The following is a 23,106-nucleotide window of genomic DNA, read 5'->3' as shown; positions in this document are numbered from 1 at the left end:
AGGGCAAATAAATCTTTGTGAATGGTGGAGGCAGCCATAGCGTGGCAACGTGGGTTGGGAGGTCAGGTGAAGACACAGCAGTGAGCCAGCCTGCTCTGCTGAGATTGGCAGGTGAGGGTGTGGGGGCAGGAAGGACTTGGGTTTACTTTCACCTGTTAGAAAGAAAGTGGAAGATGTGCTAGGAAAAGGGCCCAGGAAATCCTCCTTTATTGTGGGGGGGCAGGAAAAGACACAACCTGCCTTGTGGAGGGTGGGTTAGTAGGGATTTAGGGAGAGAAATCTCCTCCCTTATGAAGAGGCCGATCTGGAAGCCCAGGCCAGTGGGGGCTCTGTCCTCCTGGGTGGGGTGGAGGGGAGGAGGGCTGGGGCCGCTGAGTGGGTGAGACAGAGCAGAGGCAGGCAGGATCGAAGCCTGGATGAGTGGATGAGGAGTGGTGGGGGTGTGGTCAGAAGCCTCAGGTATTCTGGGGAGGACAGGATGGGATGGATGGTGGGGGGTCTGGAATGCTGGCTCACTGGAACCTGGTGCCCTTAGCCCAAGGAGCCAAAGAGTTTGGGGGAGAGAGAGAGAGAGAGAGAGAGATTGAACCTGTATCCTCATGGATACTAGTTGGGTTCTTAACCTGCTGAGCCACAGTGGGACCCCTGGGGCTGGTTTTCTTAAGCGCTTGACCACCGGGAGCCCACCGTTATTGATTTTATTGCAATAGCTGTTGAGCATTTATAATCTTGGTTCCAGGCCCCTTTAACATCTGGCCCTGCCTCTCCCTGGGCTGCCCCCTCCTTGATGTCAAGCAAGTGGGAGGAAGCCTAATTTCTCAGGGGATCCGGGGCCAAAGGGCGGGGCTTGCTTCCTCCTTTGCCACCTCGGGGGAAACTCCAGGGTTTCCGGGGCTCTCTGAGCGGAGAGGAGGAGAAGGAGGGACGTGAACCCTGGGGCGGAGAAGGGAGGTGCGGCCGAAGTTCCCCCCTCACCTGGAGGTGGTGGGGTGCTGTCATTGAAGAGCCTGTGAGTCTGCAGCCCGGCAGAGGGGAAGAGAAGGGAGCTGGAGGGCCCGCAGCCGGAAAAGGACGGTGCCTGCTTGAGCGAGCCGGGGAGGCGATCCGCTTGGCCTTCTGAAGCCGGGTGGCAGGACCCATGGCGTCCACTGCCCTCTGGGCCCACCACTGGGCAGGACTCCTGCTCTCAGGTGAGTGCCCTGTTCCCCTCAGGTGGGGTGGGGGGTAGAAGGGTGTGGCTGTGGGTGTGCGTGCATGTGCCCAAAAGACACACAGAGACACAGAAATAGAAACAGAAATACTTAAGAGATTGACAAAGGGAAACAGAGGCAGAGACAACATACGTGCAGAGAGAGATGGAATCCGAACCATGGAACCAGAACCAGAACCAGAGAGAGACAGACAGACCGTGAAAATAAGAGTAGAAACTGCACGAGAGGGCAAACTAGAGAGGCGAGAGGGAGGCAGGATAAAGAGCAAGAAAACTTTAAAGACACACAGAGAAAAATAGATTCCGGGGGAGTCAGAGCGGGAGACAGGGAAACAGACGGGAGTGAGACAGGCAGAGGGAGACGTGTCAGCCCAGAGGGGACAGGTCACACATCAGGACAGGGGATGGATGTGACATTGATGCTTAAAGGGCATCTGAGCCAAAAGGGAGAAGCTAGAATATTTGGATTGAAAAACAGGAATAGACTCATAGACAGAAAACAGATTTACAGAGGAAAGAGGTGGGGGGAGGGATAAATTAAGAGCTTGGGGTGAAGTTCCTGTCGTGGCTCAGTGGTTAACGAATCTGACTAGCATCCATAAGGACACAGGTTCAATCCCTGGCCTTGCTCAGTGGGATAAGTATCCAGCATTGCCCTGAGCTGTGGTGTCGGTCACAGATGCGGCCCGGATCTTGCATGGCTGTGGCTGTGGCGTAGACCAGCAGCTATAGCCCTCATTAGACCCTAGCCTGGGAACCTCCATATGCTGCAGGTGCGGCCCTAAAAAGAGAAAGAAAAAAAAAAAGACCTTGGGGTTAACAGATGTACATTAATGTATAAAAAAAATAAGAAGGTCGTACTGTATAGTGCAGGGAACTATATTCAATATCTTATAATAACCCATAATGGAAATGAATGTATATACGTATATACATGTGTATATTTGCATTTATATTTGGAAAAGAATATATATACATATACACGTATACAAATGTATGTATACGTGTATATACATATATGTGTATGTGTGTGTGTACATACATATATATTTTTTGACCATGCCTGCCACATACAGAAGTTCCTGGGCCAGCAGTGACCTAAGCTGCTGCAGTGACAATACCAGGTCCTTAACCCTCTGAGACACAAGGGAACTCCTATATTCTTTTCCATTACAGGTTATTAGATTAAATATATATGTATTATATATAATAATGTATTATATATAATACAGAATAGTATATAAATATATACTATATTTTTTTTGTCTTTTTGCTATTTCTTGGGCCGCTCCCGTGGCATATGGAAGTTCCCAGGCTAGAGGTCGAATCGGAGCTGTAGCCACCGGCCTATGCAGAGCCACAGCAATGCGGGATCCAAGCCACGTCTGCAACCTACACCACAGCTCACAGCAGCGCCGGATCGTTAACCCACTGAGCAAGGGCAGGGACCGAACCCGCAACCTCATGGTTCCTAGTCGGATTCGTTAACCACTGCGCCACGACGGGAACTCCCTAAATACATACTACTTATATAGTATAGTATATTTACACTATATGTACTATACTATAAATATATATTTACAATAGTATAAATATATGTGATTCTGTATTATATATAATTATATACTATTCTGTATCATATATAATATATTAATGGTATATATTATATAGATATATACTATTATATATCTTAAATATAATATAAAAATATTTAATACATTAATATTAAATATATTTTATATATAAATATATAAAATATATTTAATACATTAATGTTAAATATATATTTAATATATAAATATATATTATATATTATATGTATATGTAAATTGAATCACCAGAAACCAGTGCAACTTTGTAAGTCAACTAAACTTCAATTTTTTTTTTTTTTGGCTTTTTGGGGCTGCACTTGTGGACTATGAAAGTTCCCAGCCTAGGGGTTGAACTGGCCTACACCACAGCCAGCACAGGATCCAAGCTGCAACCTACACTAGGGCTCATGGCAATGCCGGATCCTTAACCTACTGAGCAAGGCCAGGGATCAAACCCACATCCTCCTGGATCCTAGTCGGGTTCATTAACCACTGAGCCACCATGGGAACTCCTGACACTTTAATTTTTTAAAAAAGCATTTTGGAGGTAAAGATGTGATTTTGCAATGTGTGGTGTGCAGAGGTGAGGGCTCAGCCCGGCTTTGCTGTGTGGCTCTGAGACCCGCTCCTCCCTCTGGCCAGAGCTTCCTGGCTGCCCCAGGCAGACTTCAGGGGCTCCTTGTCCCTCCTGGGAGGCTGAGAGTTATCAGCCACAGCATCTTGGGTTTTTCCTCAACGTTGGCCTCCTCCTAGAGGGACAGGAAGCAGGCTTCTCTGGGGAGGAGCCTCGGGGAGGGTCCCGGTGGAGGCTTTGCACAGAAAGAATTTCCGCCCTTGGATGAGTATGATGAGGCCCACCTGTGAGGCTTGCACCTGCAGTATTTCATTTCTCCTGTGACAATTATACGAGGCAGAAACTGCGATGACCCCCATCTTACAGACGGAGAAACTGAGACGCAGACAAGATGTCTATTTGGGTAAGAGGACACCACTTGCCCAAATAAACACAGCAAAGCTGGGATTCAAAACCCAGAGAGTCAGGCTCTGAGTTGTGAACGTCACCTCTAATGGCGTTGAACATAGAGAGATACCAGTACAGGAAATAAGAATAACAGTAGTTGTAGAATAACAATCATAAAAATAATAGCGTCACGTCTGATAGCTCCTCAGACCTCACAATAACCTACTGAACTAAGTTCTTCTCTTCTCCCCATTTTGTAGTTGAAGAAACTGAGTCTCAGAGATGTAGAGAAAGTAAGCGTGAGAGTCCATATTTGCTCCCCAGGATCCAAGAGCCCAAGCCCTTCACCGCTGGTTGAGCAGGGGATAGGGCAGTGCTTGGGCCAAATTAGGGTCTCTGGAGGGTGGAGATGGGCAGGACGGCCAGGCTCTGTTAACTGAGCTGATGGGAGGGGCGTGGGGGGTATTAGGTTAGCCGCACACGGACATGGCTGCTGGGGTTGGGGCTCCCCACCTATGTCCACCGTTTGAGTTTCCATAAAACTATGTGCTGAATGGCCAGATGGAAAACTGGAAACCTCTACTGTCTTGTTCCCTCTGCTCCCCCCCCCCAACAAGGGATATCTCTGCCTGAGGGCAAGGATGAGGAAGTACCAAAGGTTCCTTTATCCCATCAAAGATAACAGAAGTTCCCTCTGCTCAGGGGCTGACTCCATGCCCCAGCCCCGGGTCAGAGGAAGGTCACAGTGTTGAGCCGGCAGTCTTTAGGGGCTGGTGGGCCAGGTTCAAGTTTAGCTTCTGACACCCACTGCATGGTCTTGGAAAGTGAGCTCACCTATCTGAGCATCCGTCTACCTCTACGTGGAAAGGGGAGGCTGCCCATGCAACTTCCAGGGAGCAAGCGTCATTGGAGAAAGACAGGGACCCTCGGGGGACCCAGTTAGAGCTTGTCAGTATTCATGACCACCCACAGATATCCTAGGAGACAGGTGATAATATGCCCATTTCGCAAGTGGGGAAATTGAGGCTCAGAAAAGATCAAAACATGCCTGAAGTCACACAGCCTGTAAGTGGTGGGTAGGAGTCAAGCCTCTAGTGTCGGAGCGCCCCATCCTCGACCTCAGACCTCCCTCTGCTAGTGAAGACCAAAACTGGACACCCCAACACACCCTTCCTTCCCTGAATGCTTCTTCTTTCCCCCTCCAGCCTCGCTTTTGACCACATGGAGCCTGCCAGCTGCAGCCCAGCTCACCCTTGCTGACAGACTGCCTAAAGCCACCCGAAGTGAGAAGGATGTTATTCTGTCTATGTTGGGGACCCCTTGGTCGTGCCAGACTCATGGCAGATGCAGAGTCGTGGGCATAGGAACAAGGCTGTCTGTCTGTCTCCATCCATCAGGGTCACATGCCCAAAGTCCCAACAGGACAAACTTGATTGGCCCCGTTGGGGAATGGGCAACAGCTGCTCTGATCAGTTGTGCTGGGGGCAGGGTAAAGGGTAGACCATGGCTGTCATGGCCATGGGTGAGGAAGGTTGGCTAAGAAGTGAGTAGGGAGCCCCAGCACTCATTCCTGTTACAAGCTTGATTTCTTTGCAGCTGATACTAATTGACCCATGGTCATGTCCAAGACCCTCTGTCTTATTTGTACAATCCCATTTAATGGGGCTTGGAGAAGGGAAGTGAGTTGCCTAAGCTCACACCTAGAATGAGAAGTAGATCCAGCATTTGAGCTCATGGAGCTTCAGCATGTCTTCATGCAATTCCAATCCATCCCTGTTTCTCTGGGTTCCCTTGGTGAGTGTGTCTTGCTGGGTCTTTGTTTGTCTGAGTCTCTGCCTCTGTCTCCCTCTCTCTCATTCTCCTGTAGGCTCACTGGCCAAGCCCACCATTGCAGTCAGCCAGGGCACTGCCATAGAGCACAGGGAAGGGGTGAGCTTCTACTGTGACACCAAGGACGTCAATATTACCATCTACTGGGTCTCCAACAATCACCCCTTGAAGTTCGATGAGCGCATGTGGCTGTCCACGGATCGCAAGAACCTCACCATCCTCACTGTCCAGCGGGAGGATGCAGGGACTTACCAGTGTGAAGTTTGGGGTGTCCTCCAGGTCCAGAGCAGCAACCCCACCTTCCTGATTGTGTACTGTGAGTCCCTCTCCATTCTCCCCAGCCCCTCACCCACTTCTTTGGTGATCTCCTTAAGTCCCACAGCTTTACATACCATCCAAATGCAGACTCGTCCACCCTTGAACTCCAGATGTATAACTGTGTCACCTCTCTACTTGGATTCCACTGGGAACTTCCAACTTGACAGGCCTAAAACTGAGCTCCTTCACTTTCAGATGGTTGATCCAAAATATTGCCAGGGAAGGGGGTGAGGAAGGAGCATTTGCTGGCCTGCTTTAGGAGATGTATCTTCCTGTCCAGCTTTACCCAGGGATGAAGCTGACATGTAATCATCCCCAGACCCTTGCATCTCCTTGTAATGGTTCCAGAGCTTGGATGGGAGAAGAAAAAAGTTAATATCTATTGACTGCCTAGGTTCCCCGAAGAGAGCTGTCACCGATGCTATCATTACTGCTACAGTTCTTCTTCTTCTTCTCTCAGATGGTCCTGACCCTTTTGAAATCAAGTTGGAGCCTGGTGTACCCAATGGGGAGGCAGTTGAGGTGATAGAGGGCTCCAACTTGACCTTCTCGGTGGAAACACTGTCTCATCCACACCCTGACTATTCATGGTTTTTCTCCAATGACTCCAAGCCCATCACGAGCTTGAGTCCCACCACGAGCACGTTTACCCTCCATGCTGCATCCAAGGAACACGAGGGCCTGTACAGGTGCTTGGTGTCCAACAAGGCCACCAACCTGTCCCGTCTGGGTGCCCTTAAAGTCCGCGTCCTTGGTGAGTGTCTTTTCCCTGTATGTCTCCTTTGTTTCTCTGAGAATCAGAGCTACACCAGTGTCCTAGACTTGGAGGAGGACCCAGTGGAGTGGGCATTTCCTGTGTGACTGGTGGCAGATCATGGCTCTGACCACAGGGAAGGTCTTGGGTCCTGGGTTGGCACAGCCACCACACGACCTTGTTGGGTCTCTGTGGGGTGTCTGTTATTTGATTTTTTTGAAGTGGGGAGGTGATTGTCTGTCCACACAAAGGCTAACACAACTCTCACTCATGAAGACCCTGATAATAGTCTTGCATGCATAGCACACTCACACATATGCACCAGAGACACATCCAACTCACACACAACACACACTCACACAAGACACATGTAACATGCACAAAACCGTACACATAATACATGCAACACACGTCACAGACACACAGCACACATAACACCAAGCACATACTAAAAAGCACATACTACACACTCACATAAGACACATATAACATGTACATGACAGATACACACAATACATAGGACATAATACATCGCAGACACACAACACATATACATACCATATGCACGAACCCACAACATGTACATACAGTACACTCACACATATGCACAGCATGCACACAATACCCAGGACGTGCTCATACATAAAACACAGAAACACTAATCTCACATATGCAAGGAGCAGTATCATAGACACACAACTCACTCGCCCATAAAACACATATACACACAAAACATTTCATACACACAGTAGATGCACACAACACACATCACAGACACTCAGCATCCTCCCATGCAACACAGAAAACACCTCACACACCACACATTCAACACCCTCAGCCCATGTGCGCAATGATACAGAACACACATACAAGGTTTAAATGCACTGCCCACACAATAAAGTGATACACAAATAGTACAACACATATGTATAACCACAGACACACAACACTCATATCCAGAAAATATATATACACAATACACATTCGCTGTATACAAAGTATATATATATATATATATATATATATACACCACCCCTACCTCATCGTCACAAAACATATATACTCAATACACATTCGCTGTATACAAAGTATATATATATATATATATATATATATATATATATATATATACACCACCCCTACCTCATCGTCACAAAACATATACATACAACACACACACACAAATACATCCATACACCACACACTCTCTCTACACACAAAACCCATAGCACGTTCACAGAATTGTCACATAACACACACACACCAAAAGCTTAGATGTACCACCCCCACAATACGGTCTTATGCAAAGCACACACACACACACCACCCACAAAATGCATACACCAGAAGACCCTGTGGGCCCCATATGGACGGGAGACAGGCAAAAGGTCCCTGGCCCCCATCCTCTGTCTTCATGTACTTCCAGAAAGAGTGACCAAGCCTTGCATCACATCCCCAAATCTGAATCTTGTGGAAAATGCCAGCCTGGTGGTCCTGACCTGCCAGACCAGCCACGAGGGGGTTGGAGTCCAGTGGTTCCTGAGGGGCCAGCCCCTCCTGCCCAGCCCGCACCTGGTGCTGTCAGCTGACAACAGGACCCTGGTCATCCACGGCCTCCGGCGAGACGACGCGGGGCCCTACGAGTGTGAGGTCTGGAACTGGGGCAGCGGGGCCCGGAGCGACTCCTTCAGGCTGAACATCAGCTGTGAGTCTCGCGAGCCGCGACCTTCTCTTCCTCCCTTCTCCCTCCCTTGCTTAAATTTTTCCTTCCAGCCATTCATTCCATAAATGTCAAATATCTGCTTTGTGCTGGGCATGTCTGGGCCCTGGACCACACCACACACCTGCCCTCGTGGAGCTTATGTTCCTATAGGGGAGACAGAGCACAAACAGCTAATCGAGGGTGAATCCTGGTATGTCTGATGGAGCGAGAGGTGGCAAGAACGACAGGCCTGGCGGGGAAGGTGTTGCAGTTCTGGCTGGGGTAGTCAGGGGGGGCCTCCCCGAGGAGGTGGCCTTTGTGCAGAAGGAGGCGGGGAGCGAGCCGTGCAGATAGCCAGCAGAAGAGAGTCCCAGGGGAGGGACCAGCACTTGAGGTGGACTGTGCTTGACATGTCAGAGGAACGCAAGGAGGCCAAGGTGACCGGAGAAGTCAGTCGGGGGAGGGGGGCAGTGGAACGGAAGAGGTCCGGAGAGTGGAAGTAGAGCACACGGGGTCCAGTGAGCCGTGGGGAGGACACTGGCAGCCACAGAAGGCTCTGAGCAGAGGAGCGGTAGCATTAGACTTAGGTTGTCACAAGGTCTCTCTGGCCCTTGTCTACGGGGTAGAAGCAGGGGAGAGGGAGGAGTTAGAGAAAGACTTGGGTTTGTCCGGCTCCATGGAGAGGTGGACCCCAACACGGAATTAGACATGCAAGGATTTTACTAAGGGAATGCTCCTGTGCAGAATGAGGGAGGGAGCCTCAAAAGGCTGGGAGAGCCTCAAAAGGCTGGGGGAGCCGTGGCACTGAGATGCAAGTCCGACTCCAAGTGAGGGAGAAAGGGAGAGCGCGTTGGGTAGGATCGTGTAGACCATGGAGTGGTCTAAAGGGACACTGTCAGGACTCTTGAGGCGCCCATGCCTCCTGAAAGGGCTCTGCCTTAGTTCCCCCCCTACGCTTAGGTCCTGGCAGGGTGCAGCTTGGGAGAGGCTTGGGATGTGGGGATACAGCAGCTGGGCCCTTGGTCATTACACTGTGAGGTGCCTTCTCATGGGGGCCGCAGCCGTCCACCAAGAGATGATGAGGCTGAGCCAGGGTAGCAGCTGTGGGTGAAGAGACGTGGTCAGACCATGGACTTAATTTATTTATTTTATTTTATTTTTATTTTTATTTTACTGTATTTATTATTATTTCATTGATTTCATTCCATTTATTTTATTTATTGGCCACCCCACAGCATATGGAGTTCAGGGCCAGGAATCAGATTCGAGCCTCAGTGGTGACCTAAGCTGCAGCTGTGGCAACGCCAGATCCTGAACCCCCTGTGTGGAGCTAGGGATCGAACCTGTATCCCAGGGCTCCCAAGACACTGCCCATCCCATTGCACCACAGCAGGGACTCCTGTGAATGTATTTTAAATACCAGACTCACAGGATTCGCTGCTAACTGACATGAAGCAAAGAGAAAGGGAAGAGTCAGGAATGACTCCAAGGGTTTTTTTTGCCTGAGCTACTCAAAGGATGTAGAGGCTGTGAACTAAGCTCGGGTAGACTGGGGGAGCAGAGGTGTCTGCAGGGAGAGAAAGCGGGGGTCTGTTCTATGCACTGACTAGCAAGGGGGCAGCGAGTCAGAGACTAAGTACATGGCTTTCCCTTTCTCTCTTGCTCTCTCCTCCCTACTCCAGTCGTTCAATCAAAAGTGTCTAATTTGTTCTCTCTCTATACTGAGCAACAAGTCAGGCTCTGTGACTTTCAGAGCTCACAGCCTACTCAGGATCAGGAGATCAATAATCAAGCAAAGAAAATACAGGGTGTTAGGTGCTGCCATGACGTGAGAGATCTGGGGACCCCGAAGAAAGCCCCCGCCAGTCTGGGGGACGTGGGAAGACTCGCCATGAAAGGCGATGTTACCTTGAGATCTGAAGGACAAGTAAGTAGGTAGAGACTCAGGGGAAGGGCATTCCAGAAGGAAGAGAGTATGCGATGGCTCTGAGGCAAGAGAGGCTGTGGCAGGGATGGAATATCCAAGTGGATCTTATTCCTGGATTGAGAGTGGGAGGTGTGGAGAGGTGAGTGGTGGGGCTGGAGGGGTCTTCAAGATTGTGAATGAGCTCGTAAGCCATGGGCTTCATTCCAAGGACACTAGGGAATCCGAGTAGGGAGGAGAGTGGGCAGGTGTACTTAGGAAGACACCTCTAGCTGCTCCCTGGAGGATGTGAGACCAGGACGGGGAGACCAGATGGGGAGACATGAACAGATTCAAAGGATATTTAGGGGCAAGGGCAAGATTTTCCTTCTCTGGTGGGCTGTTGCAACTAGAAACTCTTTGCCTCCTTCCCTCCAGTAGTTCACATGGACTTAAGACTCAAACTCTTGGTTTTGCATGAGAAATCCACCAGCCATATCCTTTGTTTCCTTCACGGATACGGGAGGAGAGCCAAGGACAACTGGTCTCCTTCTGGCTTTACAAAGAACAGCTACGAGCATCTCTGCCTTTGAGAATACATAGGTGTAAGTGTCAGTATTCTCACAGGGCTGGTAATTATTAAGTAAGAGATTCCATCAGAATTGTGAGCTTTTTGGAAGTTAGGGGCTACCTTCACAGGACACACCAACAACTTCTGAAGCCTGGATGTCTTATAAGCCTCCTTTGTTAGAATTCAGTTTTGCAAGAGCAGAGGTTTCTGGCTTTTTTTTTTTTTTTTTGCGGGTGGGGGGCTTGTTTTAAATTTTTTTTTGGCCTCAGCTGTGGCATTCGGAATTTCCCCAGCCGGGGATCAAATCTCCACCACAGCAGTGACCTGAGCCATAGCAGTGACAACACCAGATCCTTAACCTACTGAGCCACCAGGGAACTCTGTTTTTTATTTTAATTTTGTTTTATTTCAAAATTTTCCTCATCTGTGTTATGGATTATAATCCATTTGCTGGGCTGCCAAGGACGAAAGGGAGCATTTTTTTCTTGCTCTCACTGAGATTCCTTTGAACAGCAGGTGGAAGAGCCTTTGTTTTCCAGGCTACAACCTGGAATGCCCTTAGTTAGAATTGTAAAAGAAAAAAAAAAAGGCAGAACTTCCAATGTGGGATTGAACGGAGTGGAACAGGTATCTCGCCAGTGGAGGATGGGTGCGTGTGTTTGGCTCTGCACACAGATGGCCCTGATCGAGCGGACATCACCAGGGGCCCGGCGTCCGAGGCAGTCAGCACCATCAAGGCAGAGTTCAACTCCAGCCTGACCCTGCAGTGTCGGGCTGAATCCCAGCCAGATGCTGAGTTTCACTGGACCCTCGAACACTCCACCAGTGTGTGGACGGGGGAGCAGCTGGTCATCGAGGCCCTGACCTGGGAACACCAGGGGATCTACAACTGTGTGGCTTTTAACTCCCTGACCCACCTGGCCAGCTCCGCCTCCGTCCGGGTCAGGGTGATGGGTGAGTCCTTCAGGGCCCCTTCTCCTTGGGTCACCTGGACTTTTCCTGATGCTGGTCTTCCTTCCCCTGGGCTCGGGTGGCAGGGTGTGACTGCGAGTGTCCTGCGGAGGCAGGTTCCTAATCTGGAGCTGTGGGGTCTCAACTCCTAACACTCAGGTTCTAGGGATGCTCCTTCCTACGTGGGTGCCCTGGCTGCCTCTGCAGGGTTCTCTGAGCCTCAGTTTTCCCACCTACAGATGGGATTTGTGATGCTTACATTTCAGAGTTGTTTAGAAGCACAGTGAGTCAAGGAGACAGTCAAGGAGAGAAGGAATGAGCTGACTGGGGGAGCCAAAGCTTATATTAATAACAACCTGGTTGTGACGGCAGCAAGGCCCCTGTATTTCTCTTTTATCTTTTCCTGAACCTGTGGCACGCAGAAGCTCCCCAGGCCAGGGATTGAACCCGCACCACAGTAGTAATCAGAGCCATAGCGGTGGCAACATCCGATCTGTGACCTGATGAGCCACCAAGGAACTCCCCAAACCTCTGTATGTCTGTCTTGAGTTCTTGAGAAGGCAACACAGTGTCACTGTTAGCCAGTCGCTGTTCACAACCTGGCTCCAATGCTGTGTGACCTTGGTCATGCTACTTAACCTCTCTGGGCCTCTGATTCCTTGCCAGTAAAACAGACATCAAACTTGTGCTTATGTCATAGGGTTGTGGAAGATTAATTCACATTGGTAAAGTTCTTAGGGCAGTGCCTGGCATATTGTGTGTGTTAAATAAAATGATTCTTTACTGAGCCTGTGTCACACCCTGAAGCCAGCCTTTCCGTAGACACCATCAGCAAAGATTTCTTAGGTCCTCTTGGCCAGCCAGCTACGAGGCAGGCCTGTTGGTCTCTCCACCGTTCAGGAGACACTGAGATCTAGAGACTAAAGCCCCATTCCTGGGGTTTAAAACCAGGCTGGCCATCTCAAGAGCAGTGTTCCCAGTTGTCCACAGAGTGGAGGGCCCCATACAGGTTCCCACACTATCTCATTTCTTCATCAGAACAACCTCTGGTCTTGTTGAGACCACAGGATGGATGGAGAAGCAGAGGCTCAGGAAGCGGTGAATTTAGTTGATGGTCACAGGGATCTTGCAGGCTTTGAATTGGATCAGGTACGAAGGGCTCTGGGATCTTGGAGCTTGGTACATGGCAGCATCTATCGCCATCATCATCGTTATTGCCTTTTATAAGCACCTACTAAGTATCAGGCACTGTGTTGGTACTTTCACAGGGGATCTCATTGAATCTTTCATAAAGCCTGTAAGGTTACAGATGATGAGGCTTGTTTGGCCTTTAAAGAAATGGGTACTCAGAGAATACAGTCAGGAATTCCTATGGCATCCAGGAAACCCCCTCCAAAGTGGGACCCTTTCCTCATAACCTTGACCCTCGGGTGGCTGCCTTCCTAATTCCTGTGGCTGTACTTCACCCCACTGAGAAAGGTTCTAGGTGGAAGGGGGATGGGTAAACAGTAGGCCACTGTTCATGGTAACCACTGCCGTGTATTAATCAATCACTTACTGGAGGCCAGGCGATAACATTCATGATCTCATTTCATTGTCGTGACAGCTCCATGCAGTAGGTACCATTTCCCCCACTTTACGGGTGCGGGAAAGAGACTCAGAAAGAGAAGTCACTTTTGTCAATGTTCACAGGGCCCCAGAGAGTCAAAGGTGACTCACTTAGGGGAAAGCCAGGTTTCTGGTTGCCAAAGTCCTTTCCTTTGGCCATACTTGGCCACATCTGATCCGTCATCCTAATCAGCAGTGTCATCACACTAACACCGATCACTGCCCATGGGTCTAAATACTTTACCTACATTGAACATATTAAACATCACATATAGGGAACATGAATATATACATACGTATATATATATATTTAATCTTTCCAGCAACCATATGAAGTAGGCATCATATTATCTCTATTTTTAGGAGTTCCCGTCATGGTGCAGCAGAAACCAATCTGACTAGGAACCATGACATTGCGGGTTTGATCCCTGGCCTTGCTCAGTGGGTTAAGGATCTGGCATTGCCATGACCTGTGGTGCAGGTCGCAGACATGGCTCGGATCCTGTGTTGCTGTGGCTGTGGTGTAGGCTAGCAGCCGTAGCTCTGATTTGACCCCTAGCCTGGGAACTTCCATATGCCCCAGGTGCGGCCCTAAAAAAAAAGAAAATAAAGAAAAAGAAAAAGAATTTTTTATTTCTTCTTTTACAGAAGAGTCAACTGAAGCCCAGAGGGGTTAAGTAGCATGGTCAAGGTCACACAGCTGAGATGTGAACTTAGGCTGTTTGATTCCAGAAATGATGCTAGTACTACCACAAACTTCTGCCTCCCAATGGCTGGAAAACAAGTGCTCATCAGACGACAGTGGAGATAAAGCCACAAGCTTGGAAGTGGGGCTGGGGACAAGGATGAGGGTGTGTCAGGCCCAGGTCCTGATTCTTTCTCCTTCCCCAGGTCCCCGGTTGTCCCAGTCTATAGGGGCCATCACTGGCATTACCATCGGGAGCCTGGCTGTTGTTGCCCTGGCCACAGGGCTGGCCTGTTTCCTCTACATAAGATATGCCAAAGGGTAAAGCTGGGAATGGGTTAGGGGGTGTGCCCCACAGGGGACTTGCTGGCAGACCTGGTGCTGACCATGGTGCTGAACGGTTTCCATGGCGCATGGGGAATTGAGAGGGTTTGGGACATCGCCCAAAATGGACATGGGATATGGGCAGAGCCTGTGGAGATGGGCAGGAACTAAAGGCATAAAAGAATGAGGGTCTCGGGGTTTCAGGTCCTCAAGGAGAACAACAGAGGACCTCATCCTTGAGGCCATGACACCCACCTCTGAAACGACTCATCCTGCAGAGCCTGGTCGCAGTAAGTAACTCCATAGCTGATGCCCAGAGCAGGGGAAGAGGCTGGTGCAGAGAGCCCAGGCCTCTGCTCCCAGCTTTGCCCCCAGGTCATTATAATGTCATGGGCAAGCCCTGTATACCCAGAACCTCTGTGTCCCCATCTGGAAAATGGATGCAATCAGGGTCAAGAATTCTGAGGGATTTTGCCTGTTCCAATAGCCATAACACAAATATAGCAACATGCTGCCATTCTGTTCTTCCTTACTCTTGGAAAACTTTGTTAGTTGATTGCTCTAGACAGAGAGAATTGATCACAACACACTTCCCTGCTAAATTCAAAACCAGTCACATAGTCCATCCCAACCCAGTGCCTCAGCCACCCTCTGCTGATGGATAGGAGTTGACCAAAGATGAAATGAAACACCTTTGCTGTGTCTGGCCTAAGATTCTCATATGATGGGCTCATGAAATGGAAGTCCTCTAGAAACTGTCCAATACAGCTCAATTTCACAGAGAAGAAAACCAAGGCCAGGAAAGATATATGATAAACTCCATCTACAGAGGACCCTGGCACAACTGGGGCTAGATATTAGACTTTGGTGCTCATCTGTATCATCCATCTGCCTTTATCTAATCCAGAACTTGATTTCCAGGACATTCCCTGGTCAAGATCACTGGAGATGTGATGGGGAGTCCTGGGAAGAAAGGAAGGAAGGCTTCTGCCACATCCTTCTTGGGGATAGAAGTGACCTGGACAAATAGACCCTTCCCTCATATCTTTTCCTAACTCCAGCCCTGGGCTGGCATTCATTTTCTCTAGACTGGCCCATGCCCACGTATGCCAATGTACCCAACACTCAAGAACAGGTCCGAGTCAAAAAGGTGGGTAGAACCTCCAGAGGAACCCTCTCTGCTCCCCTGACTATCTGGCCCTTCCTCACTCCAGGAGGGCTGTTCTGGCCTCACTTCCTGGGGTGGGTGGCAGCTTGGGTGTCTCCGCATCTCCTCCCTGGCTTTTCTGGGGATCTCAAGACCTTCCAAGGCTTTTTCATCCCTTTCCTTGTCTTCTTGCTCTTCAGCATGACAATGCCTAACCTGAAACCCACCTCAGGAATCAGAGGGGATGTAACTGCCTCTGAGGCCCAAGCTATTTCCAAGCATTTCCGGGGGTGTCCTTCATCCCAAGCCCCATGACCTCTTCACTACTTTCTTTTCCCTCAGGTGCTGACACAGGACCCTCCAGGGGAGTTCCATGAGGTGGGTTGTCCCTGCTTGATTTTATGAAAGAAGCTGCAAGGGAACACAATCCGAGAATGTTCTATGTGACAAGTCTGAGAAACCATCCTGGCTAGATCTTTCATTGAGCCTTGCAGGGCCAGGAATGGGGAGAAGGTACCCCAAAGCCTCACATGGAGCTGGGTCACATTCTAGGACTCTGGCTCCTATACTGAGCTGCTTCTAACCCCAGGGCTTGGAAATGAGGTGGCACTGGCCTAGCAAGTGCTGGGGTGGAAGGGAAGTTTTGGAGTAGAGGTTGTGGCAGTAGCCAGGTGAAAAGGGAAGTCTTCTGAGCCCTGGGTCCTAAGCCTCCTTTTGTTTCCGATACATTGTAAGAACCTGGTTGAATCACTTTCTCTTTGGATCACTGGGGAGTACACGTCGACTTTCCAGATGCTCTAATTCTAAGGCAATCTGTGCCTGTGGGTCCTAAAGGACCTCTTTGTTCACTTCCAGAAGGAATCATCTTCAGCGGTCCATGGGGGCTATTCTCGTGGCCCCAGGAAGCCACAGCCCAAACTGGCATCGGATCCATCAGTCCCAACTCTACCAAAGGGAAACACAGAGTCAAACTATGAGGTATCCTTATGCCACATGGAGTCTTTGGACAGATAGAGGGGCTGACACCAAGCTGCTTTCCTCCTTGCTGAGGAGACTGTAGGATAAACTATCCAGAGATTCCTTTCGAAAGTCTTTTCAATCTTTTCAATTCAATCCATTTCTATCCTGTCACTTTTGCTGGTTCATTTCATCCTACTCTCTTTCAGTCCACTCCATTGTACAGCAGCCCACATTTCCATCACATCTCTTTTCACTCCACCCATTTCCCTTCTATCCATTTAACTTCATTTACTTCTCACTTCATTCCAACCATTTCCTCTCCATTCCATTTAGGGTTGTTGTTTTTTTTTTTCCCCATTCCACTCCACTCCATTTCTTTCCATTTCATTAATTTCCATAAAATTCCCTTCATTTGGAGTTCCCACCATGGCGCAGCGGAAATGAATCCGACTAGGAACCATGAGGTTGTGGGTTCAATCCCTGGCCTTGCTCAGTGGATTGAAGATCTGGCATTGCCGTGAGCTATGGTATAGCTCAAAGATGTGGCTTGGATCTGGCATTGCTGTGGCCGTGGTGTAGGACAGTAGCTACAGCTCTGATTAGACCCCTAGCCTGGGAACCACCATATGCCATGGGTGTGGCCCTAAAAAGACAAAAAAAAAAATTCCTTTCATTGAAGTTCCTGCCATGGTGCCGTGTTAAGAATTCCACTGCCGCAGCTCAGGTTGCTGTGGAGGTGCGGGTTCGATCCCCAGCCTGGTGCAGGGGGTTAAAGGATCTGGCATTGCCACCGCTGTGGCGTAGATTGCAGCTGTGGCTCAGATTCAGGCCCTGGCTTGGGAACGTCCATATGCTGTGGGTGTGGCCATGAAAAATTCCTTTTATTTCCCTTCCATTCTTTTTATTCCTCTTATTTCTTTCTATTCCATTCCTTGTCCTCTCTTCCCACCCACTCCACTCGCTGTCATTCCTTTGCATTCTATCCCACAACACTCTGTTCTCATTGTGTTCTAGTCCATCTTTCTGCTTTCATCCCTTCCCATTCTTTCCTACGTCCCCCTCTTACATTTTATTCATTTTTATTTGTTCATTTTAATCTCCCACATTCTGTTACTGTCTAGTACCATCCTGTCTACTCCATTTTAATCCCATCACTGTATTTCATTTCTATTCTTTTCCTTCTTGTCCCTTTTCATTCCTGTTCTTACATCCATATATTTCACCTACTCCATTCATTCTATCACCTGCCCTTCCTTCCACGTCTGGAATAGTCAGTGTCACTATTTGCATTCGTTTCCATTTGATTGGCTTTCCTTCCACCACACTCCATTTCTTCTAACTCTATGTCTTCCTTTTCCATTCTCTTCATTTTCTTTCCACGTCCTTCTCTCTTTTCTCTTCACTTCCTCTTCCTCACCCTTTCCCTTTCCATTCAATTCTGTTTCCTTCTTTTCTGTTCCCTCTCATTCCATCCTCTTCCCTTCTATTTCTTCTTCATGCCTCCTTAATCCAGCCCATGCAAGGGCATCATATTCCACTCTGCTCCATTACTTATCGGATGAACCATTCTCAAAAGATGTGAATGTCTATATGTATCTCAGGGATTTTTAATAAGAAAGACAAACCCCTTGAAAGGAGTTCAGGTAAAATGGAGAGTAATTAAGAAAACACTGGGGAATCTCAGATAGTTCAATTACAGAAATTACTTGGGACCGGAATGTTATCAGGAAGTTTTTCTCTCCTATGTGGTTGCCCATTTTTGCTGATCAATGAATCGGTTCCATTCTCCTTAGTCCAGATGGAATTTCTACGAAAGTTTCCTGGCCACGGCTCCTTTACAACTTGTATAATTATGTATGACAGCATCTTCTACTGCTGTTTAAAGGTTTCTGGGTTCAAATTTTCCAGAGAGAAGCACGCTTTCTCAGGTTGTTGTATGCATTGTGCTGACATTTTCAGCCCTCCAGGGAGCTGTGAACTGGTACAAACATAGCCTCTTAGGTCCTTATCTTCATCAGGGTCTGGGGAAAGGAGTCACATTTGTTCCCTGTTATCCGTAGAGGAAAAGCTCTTCCTGGAAATCTCACCCAGTACACTGCCTCTTATATCTCCTTGGGTTGAAATGCCATGAAATGGTATTTCTTTTTTTTTTTTTTTTTGGTCTTTTTTGCTATTTCTTGGGCCGCTCCCACGGCATATGGAGGTTCCCAGGCTAGGGGTCCAATCGGAGCTGTAGCCACCAGCCTACGCCAGAGCCACAGCAACGCGGGATCCGAGCCGCGTCTGCAACCTACACCACAGCTCACGGCAACGCCGGATCGTTAACCCACTGAGCAAGGGCAGGGACCGAACCCGCAACCTCATGGTTCCTAGTCGGATTCATTAACAACTGCGCCACAACGGGAACTCCTAAATGGTAGGTATTTCTTATTGGAAGGAAGGCTGAGAAAATGAGGTGTTATCCTTCCCAGTCTCTTCAATAGAAGCAGGCAAGGGAGCAAATATGGAGAAGAGTGTCCGGCCAGCCACCTCAGTGTCTGCTACGTTCTCAAAGGATGAGGAGGAGCAAACGATGCAAAGGGTCTGGAATAGAACATTCCGAGTTGAGGGGCATCCAATGAAAAGGCCCTAAAGTGAAAGAATTTGTTATTGCTGTATAACAAATTATCACAAACTTCGCAACCTAAAACAGCACACATTTACTATCTCATGATTTCCTGGGTCAGGAGTCCAGGGGCTGCTCAGCTGGGTCTTCTGCAGGACTACAATAAAGGTGTTGGCCAAGTCTCAGGTCTCATCTGGGGCTCAACTGGGGAAGGATCCACGTCCAAGCTGTTATGGTTATTGGCAGCATTCAGTTCCTTGCAGGCTGTCATAATGAGGGCCTCAGTTTCTTATTGGCTGTCAGCCAGAGGCTGCCCTCAATCCTTTGCCATGTAGTCCTTGCCTAACACAGCTTATAACATTGCATCTTGCATCTTCAAAGCCAAGACAGATGTCATGATCTTAGATCACAGAATCACATACATGTAAGCATGTACATCCTGTCACCTTTACCATAGTCTAATGGTTAGAAGCCAATCACAGCTCTTGCCCTCAAGGAAGGATTACATGAGGGTATGAATACCAGAAGGCGAGGATCATGGGGGTCCCTTTAGAGTGTCCTCCACAGCGGGGACATGCATGGGCCATTCAAGGAATGGAGAAGTTCCAGTGTGATTGAAGTACGGCGAGAAACAAGGAAGCTCTTTGGAATTTTCAAAGGTGGGAAAGGAGAATGCTAGAGTGTTTGGGCCCCTACAACAATAGACTAGGAAGGTCCATCTAGAAATGCAACTCACCTCTTCTCTTTGTATAATAGGTGCTGGTGAATCCAGAGCACAACCTTTACTGCCACATCAACTCCTCCGTCTAACAGAAGCAGAGATCGTCTCTCCAGAAATCCTGAAGAAATCACGCCCAATCATATTTTCAATGACTTTTATTGCATGCATATTGTACTCCAGCCTATCTCTTTGTAGAGCTTGTGACATTCTGTTTCGATGTGTTTTCCAGGCCCTGGACCCTAGCTCCCATCAAATCTCAGGCTTTGGACTCCTGTTTCTTTAAATGCAATAGAGACAAGGCAAAAGTGACCTAGAATGAGACGGCCAAGATCCGACACCCAGGAGTTGGGGATGCCATAGTGTTTGCCCATCCTTGGCAAACACTGTTGATAGATACGGTATCCAAGGAGAAGTGTGAGTCCGATAAGATAGAGTATGGGGTGTATGCAGGGGTCCGATAAGCCGTGTCTTTTCAAATCATGGTAGAGAAGAAAGAAAAAGGAGCTATTAAGAGTTGGCAAGTGGGGTTAAGGATCTGGCATGTGGCAAGTTGCGGTGTAGGTCACAGATGCAGCTTGGAGTGGTGTGGCTGTGGTGCAGGCCAGCAGCTACAGCTCCAATTTGTCCCCTAGGCCAGGAACTTCCATATGCTGCAGATGCTGTATATATAGACAGAGAGGAAGAGTTGGCGAGAGAAAACATAGAATGAACCATGGGAATGAGGCACCTGGGGAGGTGCGGGCATGAGATTCTTAGAACCCCGAAGGACTCATTGATGGAGATGAGAGAACAAGGTTTGCCAAAAGTAAAGAGGAGTCAAGGGTGACTCCCAGGCTCCTGGCCAGAACAACGGAATGATCGGCAGGCTACTTTCTGAAGCAACAGTGTGGGAGGAGCAAATTTGGGATAGACAACCAAGAATTTGGTTTAGACACATCAAGGATCAATTGGAGAATCCAGTAGGCAGATGTTCCTGAAAGTCTGGATAGAGCAGGACTGCAGAGACACATTTGGGAGTTGTCAGTGGGATTTGAAGTTAGGGGGCTCCATGAAATCTTGTGTCGGAGGTCACCAGGACCACCCTCAGGCTCAATGATTTGCTGAAAGGATTCACAGGACCTGGAAGTTGTTATGCTCATTGTTATGGTTCATTATGGCAAAAGGACAGAGAGGGAAATGAGCAAAGGAAAAGGATATAAGCAGTGACGTCTGAAGGAAAACATGAGGAAGCTGCCAGGTGTCCCTTCTCTGGAGTCACAGGGGGATTCCCGCAGTAGGTGACCACATACGGGAAGCATTGCCAACCAGGGAGGCTCACCCTGAATCTGCGTGTTCAGGGTCTTTATGCGGATCCATTGCTGAAGCTCCAGACCCCCAGGAGGCAAGGAGGTATGTTCACTACAGATCACCGTGCTTGTATAACTATCTAGACAGAGGGGTACAGGTGTGCAAAAACACCTCTATCTGATAGAACATTGCAGAAGCTCAGTTCCTAGAAGCTGATCAAGTCCTTTAAGCTAGGCCTTTTGAGGGGAATATGCAGGGTTTGAGCAACTCAGGCCTGCTGAGTTAACCCTTTCCCCTACAGACCCCCAAGAGAGGAGATGAAGACAGAGAAGAGCAGGGACTAACAAAGTAAATGTTGGTCCCTCCAACATTTATAGTTTGAGGCAGAGGATCGTGCAAAGGAAAAGGACGGTCCTTTTTTTTTTTTTCTTGCCAGGAACTGCTTCCCCCTGAATCTCCAAGGGACGGGTCACACTCTCCCTCTCCCTTAAACTTTAAAGCAAATGGATTCGTGACCTCCTGGCTCTCCAGTGGATGGCGAGCCCTCATCCAGCTCCCTAAAAACAGAGCCTCATTATGAAACTTGGTCTCAGTCAATCCCCCAACACCTGAGAGAGAAATCTCTGGATTAGAGGGCATTTTTCTAGGAGGCGTTTCTGTTCCTCAAGGTCCCTATAATATTCAGCTTAGGTCAGGGATTCTGGTGCTCCTGGAAGTCAACATGACCATCCAGTTCATTTTGAAAGAAAAAAAAATGACCTAACGAAAGACAAAGTCACCTTTACATTATATATTACCAATGCTTTAAAGTAAAAAAATAAAAACAGCTTAAAGTAAAAAAATAAAAAATAAGTCAAAACATGTGAACTGAAAAAAAGGAAGATGAGGAGTTCCCTGGTGGTTCAGAGGGTTAGGAACCTGATGTTGTCACTGCCGTGGTGTTGGTTGGATCCCTGGCCCAGGAACTTCCTTGTACCGTGGGTGAGGCCAAAAAAGATGAACTAATGCTCAAAGCACCCCATTGTGATTCTGTCCTATGTATACTGCATCTGTACATCGGTCTGCGAGATTTGACATCTTTCCAACACAACCATTGTAAAGTGGCATTTCTATGTCTTTTGTCTCTCTCAGTAGGGTTTTGGAGGTTTTTCCCTAATGTCTCTATCTATCTTACTAAATTTACTTGTAGGACTTGTTTGCTTCTATTATGAATAAGTGTGTACCTTTCTCTGCCTCGTTTGCAAACTTAGTCCTGCTATGTAGCGGAAAGATACCGACGTGCAGGCAAGGGGCAAAATATTGTAAGAGTTAAGAGCATGGACTCCAGAGTCAGACTTCTTGGACTCAAATACCAGCTCCGCCCTTATAGTCTAACATAAGTTATTTCATATTACTTCTGTAAAAAGAATAGCTGCTTAAAAAGGGAGAGATGAGGCGTTCCCATTGTGGCTCAGTGGTAACAAACCCGACTAGTATCCACGAGGACGCAGGTTTGATCCCTGGCCTCGCCCAGTGGGTTAAGGATCCAGCATTGCCGTGAGCTGTGGTGTAGGTGGAAGACATGGCTTGGACCCTGTGTTGCCGTGACTGTGGGGCAGGCCGGCAGCTGCAGCTCTGATTGGACTCCTAGCCTGGGAACCTCCATGTGCTACAGGTGCGGCCCTAAAAACAAACAAACAAAACCCTATTTTCATATAGCAGGGCTTCAATTTTCAGCGTCCCCCTGGGTGGGGTGGGTATGGGAAGTTAATGTGATGTGAGATGTTAAAGTGTTTAATGTAGGGCCAGGAAACTTTATTCAAAACAAATACTTAATTGAGCAGCTATTATGTGCCAGGTACCTTAGGTGCTGGGGATAGGGCAGTGATCAAAACTGATATAAATCATTTCCTTTATGGAGCTGACAGTCCAGTGGAAAAGGCAAATAAACAATAGACTAAATAAATACCTAAAATATATATTATGTCAGTGAAAAGT

General features: G+C 48.3%; 1 protein-coding gene across 2 annotated transcripts; it reads left to right on the top strand.

The window, feature by feature from the left end:
- The first annotated feature begins 692 nt into the window (after nucleotides 1–692).
- On the top strand, nucleotides 693–20,357 carry CEACAM20 (CEA cell adhesion molecule 20). Of its 2 annotated transcripts, XM_047793396.1 has the most exons (12): nucleotides 693–1,190; nucleotides 4,969–5,046; nucleotides 5,631–5,909; nucleotides 6,372–6,665; nucleotides 8,092–8,370; nucleotides 11,517–11,795; nucleotides 14,292–14,406; nucleotides 14,614–14,699; nucleotides 15,498–15,559; nucleotides 15,899–15,934; nucleotides 16,412–16,534; nucleotides 19,878–20,357. In XM_047793396.1, the coding sequence occupies exons 1-12, from the start codon at nucleotides 1,139–1,141 to the stop codon at nucleotides 19,929–19,931; spliced, it is 1,737 nt and encodes a 578-aa protein (XP_047649352.1). In that variant the 5' UTR covers nucleotides 693–1,138; the 3' UTR covers nucleotides 19,932–20,357. The 2 variants fall into 2 exon arrangements, with proteins under 2 accessions (XP_047649352.1, XP_047649353.1); XM_047793397.1 differs by lacking the exon at nucleotides 16,412–16,534.
- The last annotated feature ends 2,749 nt before the right edge of the window (nucleotides 20,358–23,106 follow it).

The sequence above is a fragment of the Phacochoerus africanus genome, chromosome 8 (genome assembly GCF_016906955.1).
Source record: "Phacochoerus africanus isolate WHEZ1 chromosome 8, ROS_Pafr_v1, whole genome shotgun sequence".
NCBI classification, from domain to species: domain Eukaryota; kingdom Metazoa; phylum Chordata; class Mammalia; order Artiodactyla; family Suidae; genus Phacochoerus; species Phacochoerus africanus.
This window is presented reverse-complemented; position numbering and strand designations above follow the sequence as displayed.